Here is a 20,492-nt window from a genome sequence, read left to right as displayed (position 1 = left end):
TGCAAACAAATCATAAAAAGTACATCATTAAATGTTATATACAAATAAATAATCATAACATTAGGACCATTGCATCAAATAATAGATTTAACAATTAAAACCATATATCATAATGTGCACTAATGCAACCAAACACATTCTGAAAGTTTTAGAAATCTGAAAATGATACAGACAGCTTGCAAAAAAGTTCATCATAATAGTTTTGGAATGACTTTCTAGTACCAGAAAGAATATACAAAATGGAAAAGTAAATTCCCTCTTTATAAATAGGAGTAACTAAAGATTTGCCAAGGACAAAGCGTGAGAATATTGCTATTTGTGAGGGACAACTTTCTGCCAATATCAAGCAATTTTTTTTTTTTAAATGTTGACCAATAATATTCTATCAGCTCAGCATAGCCCTGTTTCTCATTAATAGGAAACTGATGTTCATCTAGACAAATAGTGTAAGACATTAAATTTAACCATTCCGTTAAAACCTCAATTTGCTGTTGCTTCCAATACTTTGATATCAATCTTTTGGGACAGTTAACCATTATATGAAATAACACCATGCAAGTATTTTAATGTTTGTTTCTTTTGTGAGTATTGAAAAGGATATCTTAAATGAAGAGATAAAAATATCATGCCCTTTTTCTTTTGAAAGAATAATGCTTAACTCATTTTCATATTTTTAATATTTAAGTTAAAAGTATAAAAGTCAGTTGTGAAACAGGTATCCAATATCGATTCTTAATTTATTATAGTTTATTTTTAAGGGTCCCATTGTATAGAGATTGATTGGCTTTAATTTAAATCTTAATTGCCCTATGTGGATCAAATCATCAAAGAGGAGAGCATAGTGGATATACCTGGTGCCAAACTAAGAATGTTGCTGCATATTGTGAAGGTAGCTTTAATCCATTGATTCAAATGTACTTGGGGATATCTTTTCTTAAATGTTAATCAAAAATGATCTACAAGATGTGAGGTGGAAGTTTACCTCCAAGTCTATTTATTGTTTGGATGTCACTTGGTTTATAAAGATTGATGTTCTTATACACTGATGGGCTTGTTGACAGAGGTCACATATTCACTTATGTTTGGTTTGCATGTTATATTATAAAACAATTAAAGGGATATGAAACCCAAATATTTCTTTAATGATTCAGATAGAGAATATAATTTTAAACAACTTTCTAATTTACTTCTATTATCTAATCTGTTTTATTCGCTTGGTATCATTTGTTAAAGGAGCAGCAATGCACTACTAGTTTCTAACTGAAAACATGGGTGAGCCAATCACAATCAATATATATATGCAGCCACCAATCAACCGCTAAAACCTAGGTTCTCTGCTGCCCCTGAGCTTGCCTCAATTAACTTTTGAGCAAAGGATAACAAGAGATGGAAGCAAATTAAATAATAGAAGTAAATTGGAAAATTGTTGAAAATTGTATTCTCTATCTGAATCATGAAAGAAATTTTTTGGGTTTCATGTCCCTTTAAGGAGCATGGGTTGTGCTTAAGATGGGACTTGAATAGTCTTTGTTTTGCTCTCCATAATCATATATTAAAATGTGAGTAACCGCTTTACATTTAGGAGCATCTTGAGTAGGTTGGTCTCACCTTGAAATTATGTTAGCATTCTTTGTAATGTTTGTATCCACCTTTCTGTACTTTTATTGGAACATTTGTTCCACATTTAATAACATCTTGGTTTGCATTTAGCAGTAGTTTTAATACTGCACTGTTATGATCTGTAAGGCTTAGATTATTTTATTTTCCATTTGGTGGAATGTAATAAGGTCTACTCCAGTAAGCTATAAAACTCAGCTGTTAAAAGATTAAATATTGGTCTTATTTGGAACAAGCAAGTAAAACCCATGATACATGAAAGCTCAGGTCTGTAAATGGTTTATTTCATGTAAGTTATAATATTTATGACTCTATTACAGTGCTGTGCATCTCATTTATTTCCATTCAATTCCAAAGGTTTTGTGAGAATATTCATGACAATGGATCCACTTCCCAGTAACTGCAATAACTTTGCTAAAGATAGGAGATATTTGATTATGACTCATTAATGACTTTCTGAGCATATAAATCTGTGTTCTTCCTCGTAACTGTCCTTTTGAATGGAGCAGTTAGGTTAAACATAATTCATTTTTCCTTCCATCCACTGCCCTGGAGTTTGGGAACAGGTCTTACCAACGGACTCTATTAATTATTTATAAAGCATAGCAGGATATAGAGGAGGGGATAAGTGTATACCTGCATTCAAGTATGGTAATGGTGGTCTGGGATCCCAGTGTGAATTTCATATGGCATCAGCAAAAACCTTTAACACTTGTTGGGGGAGTCTCTGGGTAGTGGATCGAATGACCCCAAGAGTATCTGTCAGCCCATTATATTTTCTATTTGTCAGGTTGAAAATTGATTCTGTATGTAAAGCCAAGCCAGATTAAAACCCTCACAGTAGGGATGGGTGAATGTATAAATTTCCGAATTTGAATGTTAGAACAAATGTTATTTCCGAAATTCAAATTACAAATCTGAATATTGATACAAATCGAATCTTATTAAAAATTCTATAATTGAATGCAATTTACAGTTTTCGAATGTCTCTTTCGAATTTGAATGTTTCTAATTAGATCAAATGTCCACATTCAAAATTTTGAATTTAACATTCTATTTAACAAATACTATTCAGAGGTTCAATAGTTCATGTGGTAGGGAATCTAGTAAATTGATACATAATAGATACAAATATATCATTTTCAATGTTTCTATATAGAATATTTCATAATTCGTATATTACATTTAAAGAAAGCATCAGAAATACTATTACAAATATATAAATTCAAATTTTTCGAATTCGAATATTTCATCATTCAAATATTACATTTAAAGCAAGCATTAAAAATACTATTACAAATATACATTCAAATTTTTCAAAACTAATATTTTCGAATGTAATCGTAAAATTTGAAACCGAACATTGGAAAATTGAATGTTAGAATGTTATGTAAACATTTGAAATTCAATTTGAACGAACAAATGTGTTAAAATTTGTTTCATTTTTCGTATGTTGCAAAACACTCGCCCATCCCTACCTCACAGACCCAAGAAAATATAACCTGGTCCTGTAAAACCCAACCAAATATAACATACATCACATATGCTTTTACGTTTTTATTATGTCTATGAAAGGCTCACATCAGCTTTCTGACAAATGTAAAAACATAAGTTCTAAGTTCATAATCTAAAGTTTGTGTATTTGCACCCCATAAAATCGAGTAAAAAGCAAAACTTTAACTTTTATAAATTAGACATACTAACATAAAAAAAATGTAGACATTTAATTTCGCTATCAAATTTACTTAATTATCTTGTTAATCCTTTTTTGAAAAACATACCTATGTAGGCTTAGGTGTATGCACGTCAAGCAATACATGGCAGCAGTGTTTGCAACAATGTACAACACTGTTACATAAATGCATATTGTTGCAAACACTGCTGAAATATAATACATTCTCCCAAACCTACCTTGGTATGCCCTTCAACAAAAGATACAATAGAACAGAGTAAATTTCATAACAGAAGTAAATTGGGAAGTTGTTTTTTTTTTCTTTAAGCTGTGCACTCTATCTGAATCATGAAAGTTTAATTTGACTTTTATGTCTTTTTAATGTACAACCCACACCAACAAAAGTATGTTAAGTAAGGAAAATTTCACAAGCAACACCATAAATGTGATAAAATAAATTAAATGTCACAACTATCAATTCCTATTTCATAAAAAAAAAGATGATGTAGAATTTTCTACTTGCTAATTGTATTGCTTACCATAACTCGTTACAAGATCATCTTGCTGAATTCCATTGTTATTTCCACATAGTCCTTGTGTTTTTCCTACATAATCAGGGCTCATTTTGAGATATATGGAAGTATTGCCGTCCCAAGCCAAGGTGAAAACATTCTGTCGTCTGATCATTACATATTCTGATATTCTCTTTATTTGCAAGTTCCCAGCAGTGTAGGGGAGTTCCACCCTAGAAACATAGTAATAGATTCATTATATACAACATGGGTCATGGCTTAAATAAACATTTAACTAATCTGTGCATCAGAAATTATTTACTGCTTTGCAAAGCATCTGTACACAGAAAAAACTTTTAAAAAAGGATCTAAAATGGTCATTTTGTTAGATAAAATGTGCATAGTTTTGCAATCCTTTGAAAAGCCTTCTCAGTGTTAACATACTAAATATGCTGTTGCCAACATGAAACTGATATAAAGCAGCTCCTGCACATATCAACCAATCACAGTGCAGCATGTACATTCAACAGAATGCACTCTAGCCACCTTAGAGGGACACATTACAGTTTTCAGAGTTACATTTAAAGTGATGGTAAATTGAAAGCAATGTCTACTTCTCATACGATCCTAAAATAAAAAATAAACATGAGTTTAAGTCATGAAATTTTTTAATTTTCACTATTAATACTTTTATTTTCAACGCAATAGTTACTATTTATTGCTATCCGCCGACAGCCCTGAGACAAACTACTTTTTTTTTTCCTGACGATAATCGTGTGGTCCAATTAAATCCATGGCATTTTGGCATTTTCGCATCGGGTAGAAAAAAAATTAAATTCCTTTGCGCATGCGTTAGTGACATCATGCAGCTTCTGATCGTTCCTTACTCGCATGCATATTTTCACTATGAAGCTATCTGCCCACAGTTCCTTGGAATAAAGATATTCAGTGTAATAGTTCACAATTGGTCATCACTTTATCATTGATATTTCTATTGCGGGTGGAGCCGCGATAGAAATATCTATGAGAAGAGAAGATAGTAAAGGGGACGGAGCATACAAATCAAGCAACGGATAAGTAAAAATTAAAATTTATTAACTAAATATAATACATTTTAAATTAAAAATATAGCGACTAATACCTATTAGATAGGTTTAAGAAGATTAGATGATTTTAACTAGAAAAATTACCATCACTTTAAGGAAAAGCAGACAAAATAAAAAATGAAGGTGCATCAAATAATTTTTTCATTGCATAATTAAACATTTTACAGGAATAAAAATGTCAGTTAAATATCCTGTTAAAATGTTCTATATATGTATATTTATGTTCTATATATTTGTATATTTATGTTCTATATATGTATTGTTATGTTCTATATATGTATATTTATGTTCTATATATGTATATTTATGTTCTATATATATGTATATTTATGTTCTATATATTTGTATATTTATGTTCTATATATGTATATTTATGTTCTATATGTGTATATTTATGTTCTATATATATGTATATTTATGTTCTATATGTGTATATTTATGTTCTATATATGTATATTTATGTTCTATATATGTATATTTATGTTCTATATATGTATATGTTCTATATGTGTATATGTATGTTCTATATGTGTATATTTATGTTCTATATATGTATATTTATATTCTATATATGTATATTTATGTTCTATATATGTATATTTATGTTCTATATATGTATATTTATGGTCTATATATGTATATTTATGTTCTATATATGTATATTTATGTTCTATATATGTATATTTATGTTCTATATATGTATATTTATGTTCTATATATGTATATTTATGTTCTATATATGTATATTTATGTTCTATATGTATATTTATGTTCTATATATGTATATTCATGTTCTATATATGTATATTTATGTTCTATATGTGTATTTATGTTCTATATATGTATATTTATGTTCTATATATGTATATTTATGTTCTATATATGTATATTTATGGTCTATATATGTATATTTATGTTCCATATATGTATATTTATGTTCTATATATGTATCTTTATGTTCTATATCTATATATGTATTGTTATGTTCTATATGTGTATATTTATGTTCTATATGTGTATATTTATGTTCTATATATATGTAAATTTATGTTCTATATGTATATTTATGTTCTATATGTGTATATTTATGTTCTATATGTGTATATTTATGTTCTATATATGTAAATTTATGTTCTATATGTATATTTATGTTCTATATATGTATATTTATGGTCTATATATGTATATTTATGTTCTATATATGTATATTTATGTTCTATATGTATATTTATGTTCTATATATGTATATTCATTTTCTATATATGTATATTTATGTTCTATATGTGTATTTATGTTCTATATATGTATATTTATGTTATATATATGTATATTTATGTTCTATATATGTATATTTATGTTCTATATATATGTATTGTTATGTTCTATATGTGTATATTTATGTTCTATATGTGTATATTTATGTTATATATATATGTAAATTTATGTTCTATATGTATATTTATGTTCTATATGTGTATATTTATGTTCTATATGTGTATATTTATGTTCTATATATATGTAAATGTATGTTCTATATGTATATTTTTGTTCTAAATATGTATATTTATGTTCTATATGTGTATATTTATGTTCTATATATATGTAAATTTATGTTCTATATGTATATTTATGTTCTATATATGTATATTTATGTTCTATATATAAGTATATTTATGTTCTATATAGGTATATTTATGTTCTTTATATGTATATTTATGTTCTATATGTGTATATTTATGTTCTATAGATGTATATTTATGTTCTATATATGTATATTTATGTTCTATATGTGCGTATAGTTATGTTCTATATGTGTATATTTATGTTCTATATATATGTATATTTATGTTCTATATAGGTATATTTATGTTCTTTATATGTATATTTATGTTCTATATGTGTATATTTATGTTCTATATATGTATATTTATGTTCTATATGTGTATATTTATGTTCTATATGTGTATATTTATGTTCTATATATATGTAAATGTATGTTCTATATGTATATTTATGTTCTATATATGTATATTTATGTTCTATATATCTATATTTATGTTCTATATATATGTATATTTATGTTCTATATAGGTATATTTATGTTCTTTATATGTATATTTATGTTCTATATGTGTATATTTATGTTCTATATATGCATTTTTATGTTCTATATGTGCGTATATTTATGTTCTATATGTGCGTATATTTATGTTCTATATGTGTATATTTATGTTCTATATATGTATATTTATGTTCTGTATATATGTATATTTATGTTCTATATATGTATATTTATGTTCTATATGTGTATATTTATGTTCTATATATATGTATATTTATGTTCTATATAGGTATATTTATGTTCCTTATATGTATATTTATGTTCTATATGTGTATATTTATGTTCTATATATGCATTTTTATGTTCTATATGTGCGTATATTTATGTTCTATATGTGTATATTTATGTTCTATATATGTATATTTATGTTCTATATATGTATATTTATGTTCTATATAGGTATATTTATGTTCTTTATATGTATATTTATGTTCTATATGTGTATATTTATGTTCTATATATGCATTTTCATGTTCTATATGTGCATATATTTATGTTCTATATGTGTATATTTATGTTCTATATATGTATATTTATGTTCTATATATGTATATTTAAGTTCTATATATGTATATTTATGTTCTATATATGTATATTTATGCTCTATATATGTGTATATTTATGTTCAATATATGTGTATATTTATGTTCTATATATGTATATTTATGTTCTATATGTGTATATTTATGTTCTATATATATGTATATTTATGTTCTATATAGGTATATTTATGTTCCTTATATGTATATTTATGTTCTATATGTGTATATTTATGTTCTATATATGCATTTTTATGTTCTATATGTGCGTATATTTATGTTCTATATGTGTATATTTATGTTCTATATATGTATATTTATGTTCTATATATGTATATTTATGTTCTATATAGGTATATTTATGTTCTTTATATGTATATTTATGTTCTATATGTGTATATTTATGTTCTATATATGCATTTTCATGTTCTATATGTGCATATATTTATGTTCTATATGTGTATATTTATGTTCTATATATGTATATTTATGTTCTATATATGTATATTTAAGTTCTATATATGTATATTTATGTTCTATATATGTATATTTATGCTCTATATATGTGTATATTTATGTTCTATATATGTGTATATTTATGTTCTATATGTGTATATTTATGTTCTTTATATGTATATTTATGTTCTATATGTGTATATTTATGTTCTATATATGTATATTTATGTTCTATATATGTGTATATTTATTTTCTATATATGTGTATATTTATGTTCTATATATGTATATTTATGTTCTATATATGTGTATATTTATTTTCTATATATGTGTATATTTATGTTCTATATATGTATATTTATGTTCTATATATGTATATTTATGTTCTATATGTGTATATTTATGTTCTATATATGTATATTAAAAGTTTATATGTGCATATTTATGTTCTATATGTGTATATTTATGTTCTATATGTGTATATTTATGTTCTATATGTGTATATTTATGTTCTATATATGTATTTTTATGTTCTATATGTGTATATTTATGTTCTATATATGTATATTTCTGTTTTATATGTGTATATTTATGTTCTATATATGTATATTTATGTTCTATATATGTGTATATTTATGTTTCTTTATGTGTATATTTATGTTCTATATATGTATATTTATGTTATATATATATATGTATATTTATGTTCTATATATGTATATTTATGTTTCATATATGTGTATATGTATTTTATATATATATGTGTATATTTATGTTCTTTATATGTATATTTATAATCTATATATGTGTATATTTATGTTTCTTTATGTGTATATTTATGTTCTATATATGTATATTTATGTTTTTTATATATGTATATTTATGTTCTATATATGTATATTTATGTTTCATATATGTATATATGTATTTTATATATGTGTATATTTATGTTCTTTATATGTATATTTATGTTCTATATATGTGTATATTTATGTTCTATTTGTGTATATTTATGTTCTATATATGTATATTTACATTCTATATATGTATATTTATGTTCTATATATGTGTATATTTATGTTCTATATATGCGTATATTTATGTTCTATATGTGTATATTTATGTTCTATATATGTATATTTATGTTCTATATATATGTATATTTATGTTCTATATATGTATATTTATGTTCTATATATGTGTATATTAATGTTCTATATATGTATATTTATGTTCTATTTGTGTATATTTATGTTCTGTATATATGTATATTTATGTTCTATATATGTATATTTATGTTCTATATATGTGTATATTTATGTTTAATATATGTATATTTATGTTCTATATATGTATATTTATGTTCTATATGTGTATATGTATGTTCTATAGATGAATATTTATGTTCTATATATGTATATTTATGTTCTATATATGTATTGTTATGTTCTATATGTGTATATTTATGTTCTATATATGTATATTTATGTTCTATATGTGTATATTTATGTTCTATATATGTATATTTATGTTCTATATTAGTATATTTATGTTCTATATATGTATTGTTATGTTCTATATGTGTATATTTATGTTCTATATATGTATATTTATGTTCTATATGTGTATATTTATGTTCTATATGTGTATATTTATGTTCTATATATGTATATTTATGTTCTATATGTGTATATTTATGTTCTATATATGTATATTTATGTTCTATATGTGTATATTTATGTTCTATATATGTATATTTATGTTCTATATATGTATATTTATGTTCTATATATGTATATTTATGTTCTATATATGTATATTTATGTTCTATATGTGTATTTATGTTCTATATATGTATATTTATGTTCTATATATGTATATTTATGTTCTATATGTGTATATTTATGTTCTATATGTGTATATTTATGTTCTATATATGTATATTTATGTTCTATATATGTATATTTATGTTCTATATATGTGTATATTTATGTTCTATATATGTATATTTATGTTCTATATATGTATATTTATGTTCTATATGTGTATTTATGTTCTATATATGTATATTTATGTTCTATATATGTATATTTATGTTCTATATGTGTATATTGATGTTCTATATATGTATATTTATGTTCTATATGTGTATTTATGTTCTATATATGTATATTTATGTTCTATATATGTATATTTATGTTCTATATATGTATATGTTCTATATATGTATATTTATGTTCTATATGTGTATATTTATGTTCTATATGTGTATATTTATGTTCTATATATGTATATTTATGTTCACGAGATTTAATGCACTATATTGTTAAAAGAAAGCACCTTTTTAGTTGTATACAACATTTAAAAAGTTATTTAAATTACATAAATCCCTTTAATAGATTAGATTTTGTACATTATTAATATTTTGAGTAAAAAAATCTAAAATTTGAAAGAACATATAAGAGCTGGTTGCTTAACCTACACTGCGTCAGTATAAAAGTAGTTACATTTAATATAGCCAATAAGGTGCTATACTGGGGTATTTCCTTTATTGCTTGCAATAAGGGGAGAAGCAAAGCCCAACGTATGGGACTGCACACTTGCCACCTGTCCTGAGAGTCTATCTATCTATCTATCTATCTATCTATCTATCTATTTATCTATCTATCTGTCTATCTTTTTTTCTATTGATCAATTTATCTAGCTATCTATTTATCAATCTATCTATCTATCTATCTATCTATCTATCTATCTATCATTTATTTATCAATCTATCTATTTATCAATCAATCTATCATCTATCTATCTATCTATCTATCTATCATTTATCTATTTATCAATCTATCCATCTATTTATCAATCTATCTATCTATCTATCTATCTATCTATCTATCATCTATCTATGTATCTATCTATCTATCTATCTATCTATCCATCTATCTATGCATCTATCTATCTATAATCTATCTATTTATCTATCTATCTATCTATCATCATCTATCTAGCTATCATCTTTCTATCATCTTTTTATCAATCTATCTATTTATCAATCTATCATCAATCAATCTATCATTTATCTATTTATCAATCTATCTATTTATCAATCTATCAATCTATCTATCATCTATCTATGTATCTATCTATCTAGCTATCTATAATCAATCTATCTATCTATCTATCTATCTATCTATCTATCTATCTATCTATCTATCTATCTATCTATCATCTATCAATCTATCTATCTATCAAACTATCTATTATCTATCTATCTATCTATCTATCTATCTATCTATCTATCTATCATCTATCTATTATCTATCTATCTATCATCTATCTATCTATCTATCTATCTATCTATCTATCTATCTATCATCTATCTATCTATCTATCTATCTATCTATCTATCTATCTATCTATCTATCTATCTATCTATTAAAATAATTTGGTGAACAAGCATCTGTGAATCTCCTGTATTTAATAGATTACAGATTAGATACATTAATTTAATATTTAGTGGTTATTGTGTACAATTGACACTGGGTGTTTTAGAGGAATAGTGGGAGGAGCTGTGGGATTATTAATGGGTGTGGTCAGTATGTCAGTCACCTGCTTACTTGATTGCTTTGGTACAAAGTCTCCCTGGAAATGTTTTATGTGTTTGGCAGAAATATCAGATTTACTGAGAATTAAATGAAAAGGGAAGTCATACTATAGCTTTAAAGGGCCACTAAAATAAAAATGTGCAACTTATAAAATGTTTAATTATTGAAAGTATAACATTAGTTTAATATACATTCATTATTTATATTGCTTTACAATAGTCTAAACGTTGTGCTCGTTCCACTTTCTCTTTGCTTAGGGTTAATACTGTTAGCTACTTTACTGTTACTAAACTGCTGTTTCCTTCCTTCACCTGGTCTTTCTGAATTATTAGTTTTGCATCAACAATCATGACAGGAAAAGCATTCTTTGCCATAGCAGGGAGTTTAATTGTGTATATTATTGTGTATATATAACATTTATTTATATTAAGCTATTAGAGGGGTATTGTAAATTAGAATATTTGCTTAAATATCTGTACAATAATTTATTAAATGAATTATAGAGTCTATTCCAATCTTTTAGAAAATGTATCAAGTGATTTATCTACAAAACTAAGCATAGACTTTATTGGTGATTTTGTGTATGATATCATTAAATACGTTTTCTAAAGTTTCGTGATCAACCCCTAACTAAGTTGAATCAGTGCCGTTATGTATTAGCATAGATCAGCAATCAAGTGCACTCTCAGGGATTTTGGATATCAAAAAGACAAAATTTAATTAACGTTTCGGGAAATTTACACCCCCGTCATCAGACCAAACAGAAAAAAACATAAAACAAAACACTTATTTAACAAAATGAAATTGCATAATCCATTTAAAAAAACTCAGAAATGAAGGTATCAAATTTGTTTTTAATTATTTGTAGTTATTTGTAGAGCGCCAACAGATTCCGCAGCGTTTAATGTCCTTTAAAGATTCGGAGAGAAACAAAAACATCTTTCTAATTTATCTATAGTATCAGTTTGCTTTTTCTCTTTGTATCCTTTATTGAAACATAACTCTTTTCCATAGCAGTAAACTGATGTAGTCTCAGAAGCGTGCCTTCGATGGCAGCAGTGCCAGAAACAATATTTATAACAATATTATACATATGGTGCTCAAGACACGGGCATGCGATCGAGTCTACCTCAGTATGCTCTCGAGTCTACCTCAGTATGCTCTCGTGTCTACCTCAGTATGCTCTCGAGTCTACCTCAGAATGCTCTCGAGTCTACCTCAGTATGCTCTCGAGTCTACCTCAGTATGCTCTCGAGTCTACCTCAGTATGCTCTCGAGTCTACCTCAGTATGCTCTCGGGTCTACCTCAGTATGCTCTCGTGTCTACCTCAGTATGATCTCATGTCTACCTCAGTATGCTCTCGAGTCTACCTCAGTATGCTCTCAAGTCTACATCAGTATGCTCCTCAGTATGCTCCCGAGTCTACCTCAGTATACTCCTCAGTATGCTCTCGAGTCTACCTCAGTATGCTCCTCAGTATGCTCTCAAGTCTACATCAGTATGCTCCTCAGTATGCTCTCAAGTCTACCTCAGTATGCTCTCGAGTCTACATCAGTATGCTCCTCAGTATGCTCTCAAGTCTACATCAGTATGCTCCTCAGTATGCTCTCAAGTCTACATCAGTATGCTCCCATGTCTACATCAGTATGCTCCTCAGTATGCTCTCAAGTCTACATCAGTATGCTCCTCAGTATGCTCTCAAGTCTACATCAGTATGCTCCTCAGTATGCTCTCAAGTCTACATCAGTATGCTACTCAGTATGCTCTTGAGTCTACCTCAGTATGCGCTCGAGTCTACCTCAGTATGCTCTCGAGTCTACCTCAGTATGCTCCCATGTCTACCTCAGTAGGCTCCCATGTCTACCTCAGTATGCTCCCATGTCTACCTCAGTATGCTCCCATGTCTACCTCAGTATGCTCCCATGTCTACCTCAGTATGCTCTCAAGTCTACCTCAGTATGCTTTCGTGTCTACCTCAGTATGCTCCCATGTCTACCTCAGTATGCTCTCATGTCTACCTCAGTATGCACCCATGTCTACCTCAGTATGCTCTCAAGTCTACCTCAGTATGCTTTCGTGTCTACCTCAGTATGCTCCTCAGTATGCTCTCGAGTCTACCTCAGTATGCTCTTGTGGAAAAGAAGAAAATTGTAAAGTTTTATTTTGTTTTTAAAACTTTACACCTTATTTAATTCCTAAAAGTTTAATTTTATCTTCTATGTCCCTTTAATAAAGAATGATAAATAGCAAAGTACCTGTGAAAATTGTGGGTCACATCATGGTCCTGAAGTTTTATTTCTCCATCCCCAGCAAAATACAAACTTACAGAGCGTTGACAAGAGTACGGAAAATGTCTGCAGAGCCGGTCATTGTGTATCTATAATTAAACAATTAAATAATATTTATTCATGTTATTGTTGTATAAACATTGTGCTGGATCAGAGCACAATCAATAGCGCACAGTGCATTATCTTGTGCTCAGTCCCACCATAAGAATAACGCACAATCTACTTATAGGGGTATATTTATCATAGTGCGAGCGGACATGATACGATGTAGCTTATCATGTCCGCTGCACATCAATAAATGCCGACAGCATACGCTCTCAGCATTTATCATTCTTGTGAACTGCTGGTGCAATGCCGCCCCCTGCAGATTTGCGGCCAATCGGCCGCTAGCAGGGGTTGTCAATCAGGCCGATCGTATTCGATCGGGTTGATTTATGTCCACGGCCTCAGAGCAGGCAGAAAGGTTATGGAGCAGCGGTCTTTAGACCACTGCTTCATAACTTCTGTTTCTGGCGAGCCTAAAGGCTCGCGCGGAAACAGGGGGATTAAGCTCCATACGGAGCTTGATAAATCGGCCCCGTAGAATCTTACTACACTCTATACTTTTGATGGAGGACGCAGGGAGTTCTGTTGCACTTCTGAAAAACGCAACATAGAAGTGAAAAAATGTTGCGCTTTTCGAGACCTGACATAAACTGTTAATGTTTGAAAGTTTGCATAAAAAACAGGAACATTTAATTGAAGTATTTAACGTTTATAATTAAATATTACATGTAAAATAAAGGTTAATTATTTTTTTAAACATGCTTTAAAATGAACTGAATGGGATATGGTATAGGACAAAGTATACGACTGTGAAGGGCTAAAAAAATTAAGATTTATGTGTGTATGCGTATATACTGTATATTTACATAAATGCATACTCACACACACATACATATATACTGTATATATACATACATGCATTCTCACACACACATACATACTGTATATCTACATACATGCATACTCACACATACATATATACTGTATATATACATACATGCATACTCACACACATACATATATACTGTATATATACATACATGCATACTCACACACACACATACATACTGTATATATACATACATGCATACTCACATACATACATATATACTGTATATATACATGCATGCATTCTCACACACACATACATACTGTATATATACATACATGCATACTCACACACATATACATATATACTGTATATATACATACATGCATACTCACACACATACATATATACTGTATATATACATACATGCATACTCACACACACATACATACTGTATATATACATACATGCATACTCACATACATACATATATACTGTATATATACATACATGCATTCTCACACACACACACATACTGTATATATACATGCATGCATACTCATACACACATACATATATACTGTATATATACATACATGCATACTCACACACATACATATATACTGTATATATACATACATGCATACTCACATACATACATATATACTGTATATATACATACATGCATACTCACACACACACACATACATATATACTGTAAATATACATATATGCATACTCACACATACATACATATATACTGTACATATACATACATGCATACTCACACACATACATACATACAGTGTATACTGTATATAGACATACATGCATACTCACACACACCCATACATATATACTGTATATATACATAAATGCATAATCACACACATACAAACATATATACTGTACATAGACATAAATGCATACTCACACACATACATACATATATACTGTATATATACATAATTGCATACTCACACACACACATATATATATATACTGTATATATACATACATGCATACTCACACACATACATATATACTGCATGTATACATACATGCATACTCACACACACACATACATATATAATGTATATAAACATACATGCATACTCACATACATACATACATACATACATACATACATACATACATACATATATTCTGTATATATACATACATGTATACTCACACACACATACATAATATACTTTTTACCTCTGTGATTACCTTGTATCTAAGCCTCTGTAGACTGTTCCTTATCTCAGTTATATTAATATACTTTTGTGATTACCTTGTATCTAAGCATCTGCAGACTGCTCCTTATCTCAGTTATATTAATGCACTTTTTACCTCTGTAATTACCTTGTATCTAAGCATCAGCAGTCTGCCCCCTTATTTCAGTTATTTTGACAGACTTGCATTTTAGCCAATCATTGCTTACTCCTTGGTAAATTCACGTGCTTGAGCTTAATGTTATCTATATGAAATACATGAACTAATGCCCTCTAGTGGCTAAAATGCATTCAGCTTAGAGGCCACCTTCAAGGTCTAAGAAATTAGCATATAAACCTCCTAGGTTTAGCTTTCAACTAAGAATACCAAGAGAACAAAACAGAATTGGTGATAAAAATAAATTGGAAAGTTGTTTAAAATCACATGCCCTATTTAAATCATAAAAGTTTTTTTTTTACTTGACTGTCCCTTTAAGTTGGCAGCTGAGACACAGCCTTTGCACCAAGCACATAAAAAGAAGAAATTAGGAATTATTTTATTTATTCAGATAATTGGAAGGTGCCATCTTAAACAAAATAAGACAAAGATTAAAGAGAAGCACAAGCAAAATACAGTTACTCATTGCCAACAAAAGATATTTTATTCCATTCATTTGAATAGCTGGATGGCACCAATGTTTACAGAATGGATTAATAATTAATGTTTTGACTGGTGCCAATAATATCACTATTTTTTGTAAGTTCAGTATGTGACAAGTAGCATGGCACAAGGTTGGGCAAATTACTCCCTCATTCTTTTTTACAACTAGTTTACGCTATGACAAGTCACTCTGTACTTCAGAAACTTTGGCTTTAATCAGGTTTAGAATGACTATCAAAACCTCTAAATCAGGGAGTTTGAGACAAGCTTAAACAGTAAAACATAATTGGTTTATTATTTAGGAATGGACAGCAGTAAACACCAATGAATCAATTTAAGAATTAGCATGAGAAAGTCAGAATTAAGTAACATGACATAGAGAAATCAATCTTTTTATAATAAATATAAACCTAGATTCTATATTTTCAGACTCTACTGCCTTGGTAAATATTGTCACATCAAAGTTGTGGGTCAAGATCTTGATCATTTAAAGATCTTGCCACCTATCACATTGCATTCCATATAGACAACAACATGTCTTCAGAGGTGTGACATTGGCAAAGGCTATGAGTTAGGGTTAGGGCTAGAGTTGGATAAAGGTTGGAGACAACTGATACCCTGCAATATTACAGTATCAGCAACACTACAATATAGAACTAGATTCTTCAATTTAACCTGGAAGTAACAACAAAATATTAAATAACAATTACACAGAGTTCTAACTAATACAAACTACAGTGATAAGAGAATCTAAAACAGGGTTCATTTCAGCAATTCGGGCTAATACGGGATGGGTAGATTTCAATGGTTGAACTATTGCAGTAGACTTGACACATAAAAGGATAAATATTACCTATAAAATATAGCTCTATACACTGTACTGTTATGCTTATTTTGGCATGTACTGATAAATCAGTGATTCTGAACTAGAGAGGGGGATGCATTAGTAAGTTAATTGCCAGGCAGTGCCTATGGAAGTTAGGAATGGAGATGATGATGAGTTGTCCGAATAGTATTTGCTACAGTTATTAAGGAAAAATAAAAGATGTTATGTTGTGATAAACTGTTAATTTTAGGGGATTTAGGATACTGTTTTTAGTTTTTTTTTGTTTGTTTTTTTAATATCTGAGATTTGTTTCTCATTCTACAAATCTATCTGGCAACATATTTTAAAGAGACATAAAACCCAAAAAATGTATTTCATGATTTGGATAGAACGTACAATTTTAAACAACTTTCCAGTTTAATTCTATTATCAAATTTGCTTCATTTTCTTGGTATCATTTGTTGAAGGAGCAGCAATACACTATTGTTTTCTAACTGAACACATGGGTGAGTCAATGACAGTCAGTATATATATATATATATATGCAGCCACCAATCAGTAGCTAGAAACTAGATTATTTGCTGCTCCTGAGCTTTCCTAGATAAACCTTTCAGCTTTCAGCAAAGGATAACAAGAGAAGGAAGCAAATTCAATAATAGAATTAAATTGTAAAGTTGTTTACAATTGTATGCTCTGTTTAAACCATGAATGTCTAAATATGACTTTACTGTCCCTTTAAGTTTACAACCACATAAAGATTTTCACAAGGCATAGCATGGTGGTAGTCATCATCAGACAATAAATGGAATTGTAGATGTATAGTCATTTTGTCACAGAACTTATCTTTTAAATGGTAAGATGTCAAGATCAGTCTTGAAATCTCTTACATAAGATATGACATGACTGGTGCAAGTTTAATTGCCTGGCAATGACAAATAATGTTCATTTATTAAAAAGCTTTAAACAATGGCTGTTTCTGGCAGACAGTGGAGAAGAGTCAGTAGATCAAACATAATGTACACGAGAACGGAACATCCTGACTAATTTGCCTATCATTATTTTCTTAGATCCTGTCCTAAAAAGCTATCAGATTCAGATGATTTGGTGTTTTTCTTGTATAAGACTACAGGTTTTAACCAATGAACCTGAAAATGAATACATTTATCTACAATTAGCCAAAATTGGTGCAATTGAAGGCATTTCCCCCCTGGCATCCATCTGATACTGTATCTTCTGCACCTATCCAATAAAATGGAATTTGGTTCACTATGCAAATTACGATCAGCACTTAGAACAAATTACCATGATAATGTGATATTCCATTGAGATAGCGTAAAATAGCTTCAATGGCCAATGCAATTTTAAAATTGCTGAAGTGGAAAAAGGAATAAGAAACATGAAACAAAACAGAACTGAGAATTTGATATAAAAAATACTAAGAAATGAGACAGTTCTACAAACAGGTCATATTTACTAAAAATGAGTACATGTGGAAACAGATGCACAATTATTTTGTTAATACTAAATAACTTTGGCCTAGATTTGGAGTTCGGCGGTAAAAGGGCTGTTAACGCTCCGCGGGATTTTTTCTGGCCGCACCATAAATTTAACTCTGGTATCGAGAGTTTAAACAAATGCTGCGTTAGGCTCCAAAAAAGGAGCGTAGAGCATTTTTACCGCAAATGCAACTCTCGATACCAGAGTTGCTTACGGACGCGGCCGGCCTCAAAAACGTGCTCGTGCACGATTCTCCCATAGGAAACAATGGGGCTGTTTGAGCTGAAAAAAAACTAACACCTGCAAAAAAGCAGCGTTCAGCTCCTAACGCAGCCCCATTGTTTCCTATGGGGAAACACTTCCTACGTCTGCACCTAACACTCTAACATGTACCCCGAGTCTAAACACCCCTAGCCTTACACTTATTAACCCCTAATCTGCCGCCCCCGCTATCGCTGACCCCTGCATATTATTTTTAACCCCTAATCTGCCGCTCCGTAAACAGCCGCAACCTACGTTATCCCTATGTACCCCTAATCTGCTGCCCTAACATCGCCGACCCCTATATTATATTTATTAACCCCTAATCTGCCCCCCTCAACGTCGCCGACACCTGCCTACACTTATTAACCCCTAATCTGCCGAGCGGACCTGAGCGCTACTATAATAAAGTTATTAACCCCTAACCCGCCTCACTAACCCTATCATAAATAGTATTAACCCCTAATCTGCCCTCCCTAACATCGCCGACACCTAACATCAATTATTAACCCCTAATCTGACGACCGGAGCTCACCGCTATTCTAATAAATGTATTAACCCCTAAAGCTAAGTCTAACCCTAACACTAACACCCCCCTAAGTTAAATATAATTTACATCTAACGAAATTAATTAACTCTTATTAAATAAATGATTCCTATTTAAAGCTAAATACTTACCTGTAAAATAAACCCTAATATAGCTACAATATAAATTATAATTATATTATAGCTATTTTAGGATTAATATTTATTTTACAGGCAACTTGGTATTTATTTTAACTAGGTACAATAGCTATTAAATAGTTAAGAACTATTTAATAGCTACCTAGTTAAAATAATAACAAATTTACCTGTAAAATAAATCCTAACCTAAGATATAATTAAACCTAACACTACCCTATCAATAAAATAATTAAATAAACTACCTACAATTACCTACAATTAACCTAACACTACACTATCAATACATTAATTAAACACAATTGCTACAAATAACTACAATTAAATAAACTAAAGTACAAAAAATAAAAAAGAACTAAGTTACAAAAAATAAAAAAATATTTACAAACATAAGAAAAATATTACAACAATTTTAAACTAATTACACCTACTCTAAGCCCCCTAATTAAATAACAAAGCCCCCCAAAATAAAAAATTCCCTACCCTATTCTAAATTAAAAAAGTTACAAGCTCTTTTACCTTACCAGCCCTGAACAGGGCCCTTTGCGGGGCATGCCCCA

General features: G+C 28.9%; 1 protein-coding gene across 1 annotated transcript in view; it reads right to left on the bottom strand.

Moving 5' to 3' along the window:
* Window positions 1-20,492, bottom strand: part of OTOG (otogelin) — a 576,525-nt gene that overhangs the window by 501,502 nt on the left and 54,531 nt on the right. The window contains 2 exon segments of the mRNA XM_053689346.1: window positions 3,829-4,034; window positions 13,883-14,004. Of these exon segments, the coding sequence (XP_053545321.1) occupies window positions 3,829-4,034; window positions 13,883-14,004 (328 nt within the window).

This window comes from Bombina bombina, chromosome 7, assembly GCF_027579735.1.
Source record: "Bombina bombina isolate aBomBom1 chromosome 7, aBomBom1.pri, whole genome shotgun sequence".
In the NCBI taxonomy this organism is placed as follows: Eukaryota; Metazoa; Chordata; class Amphibia; order Anura; family Bombinatoridae; genus Bombina; species Bombina bombina.
This window is presented reverse-complemented; position numbering and strand designations above follow the sequence as displayed.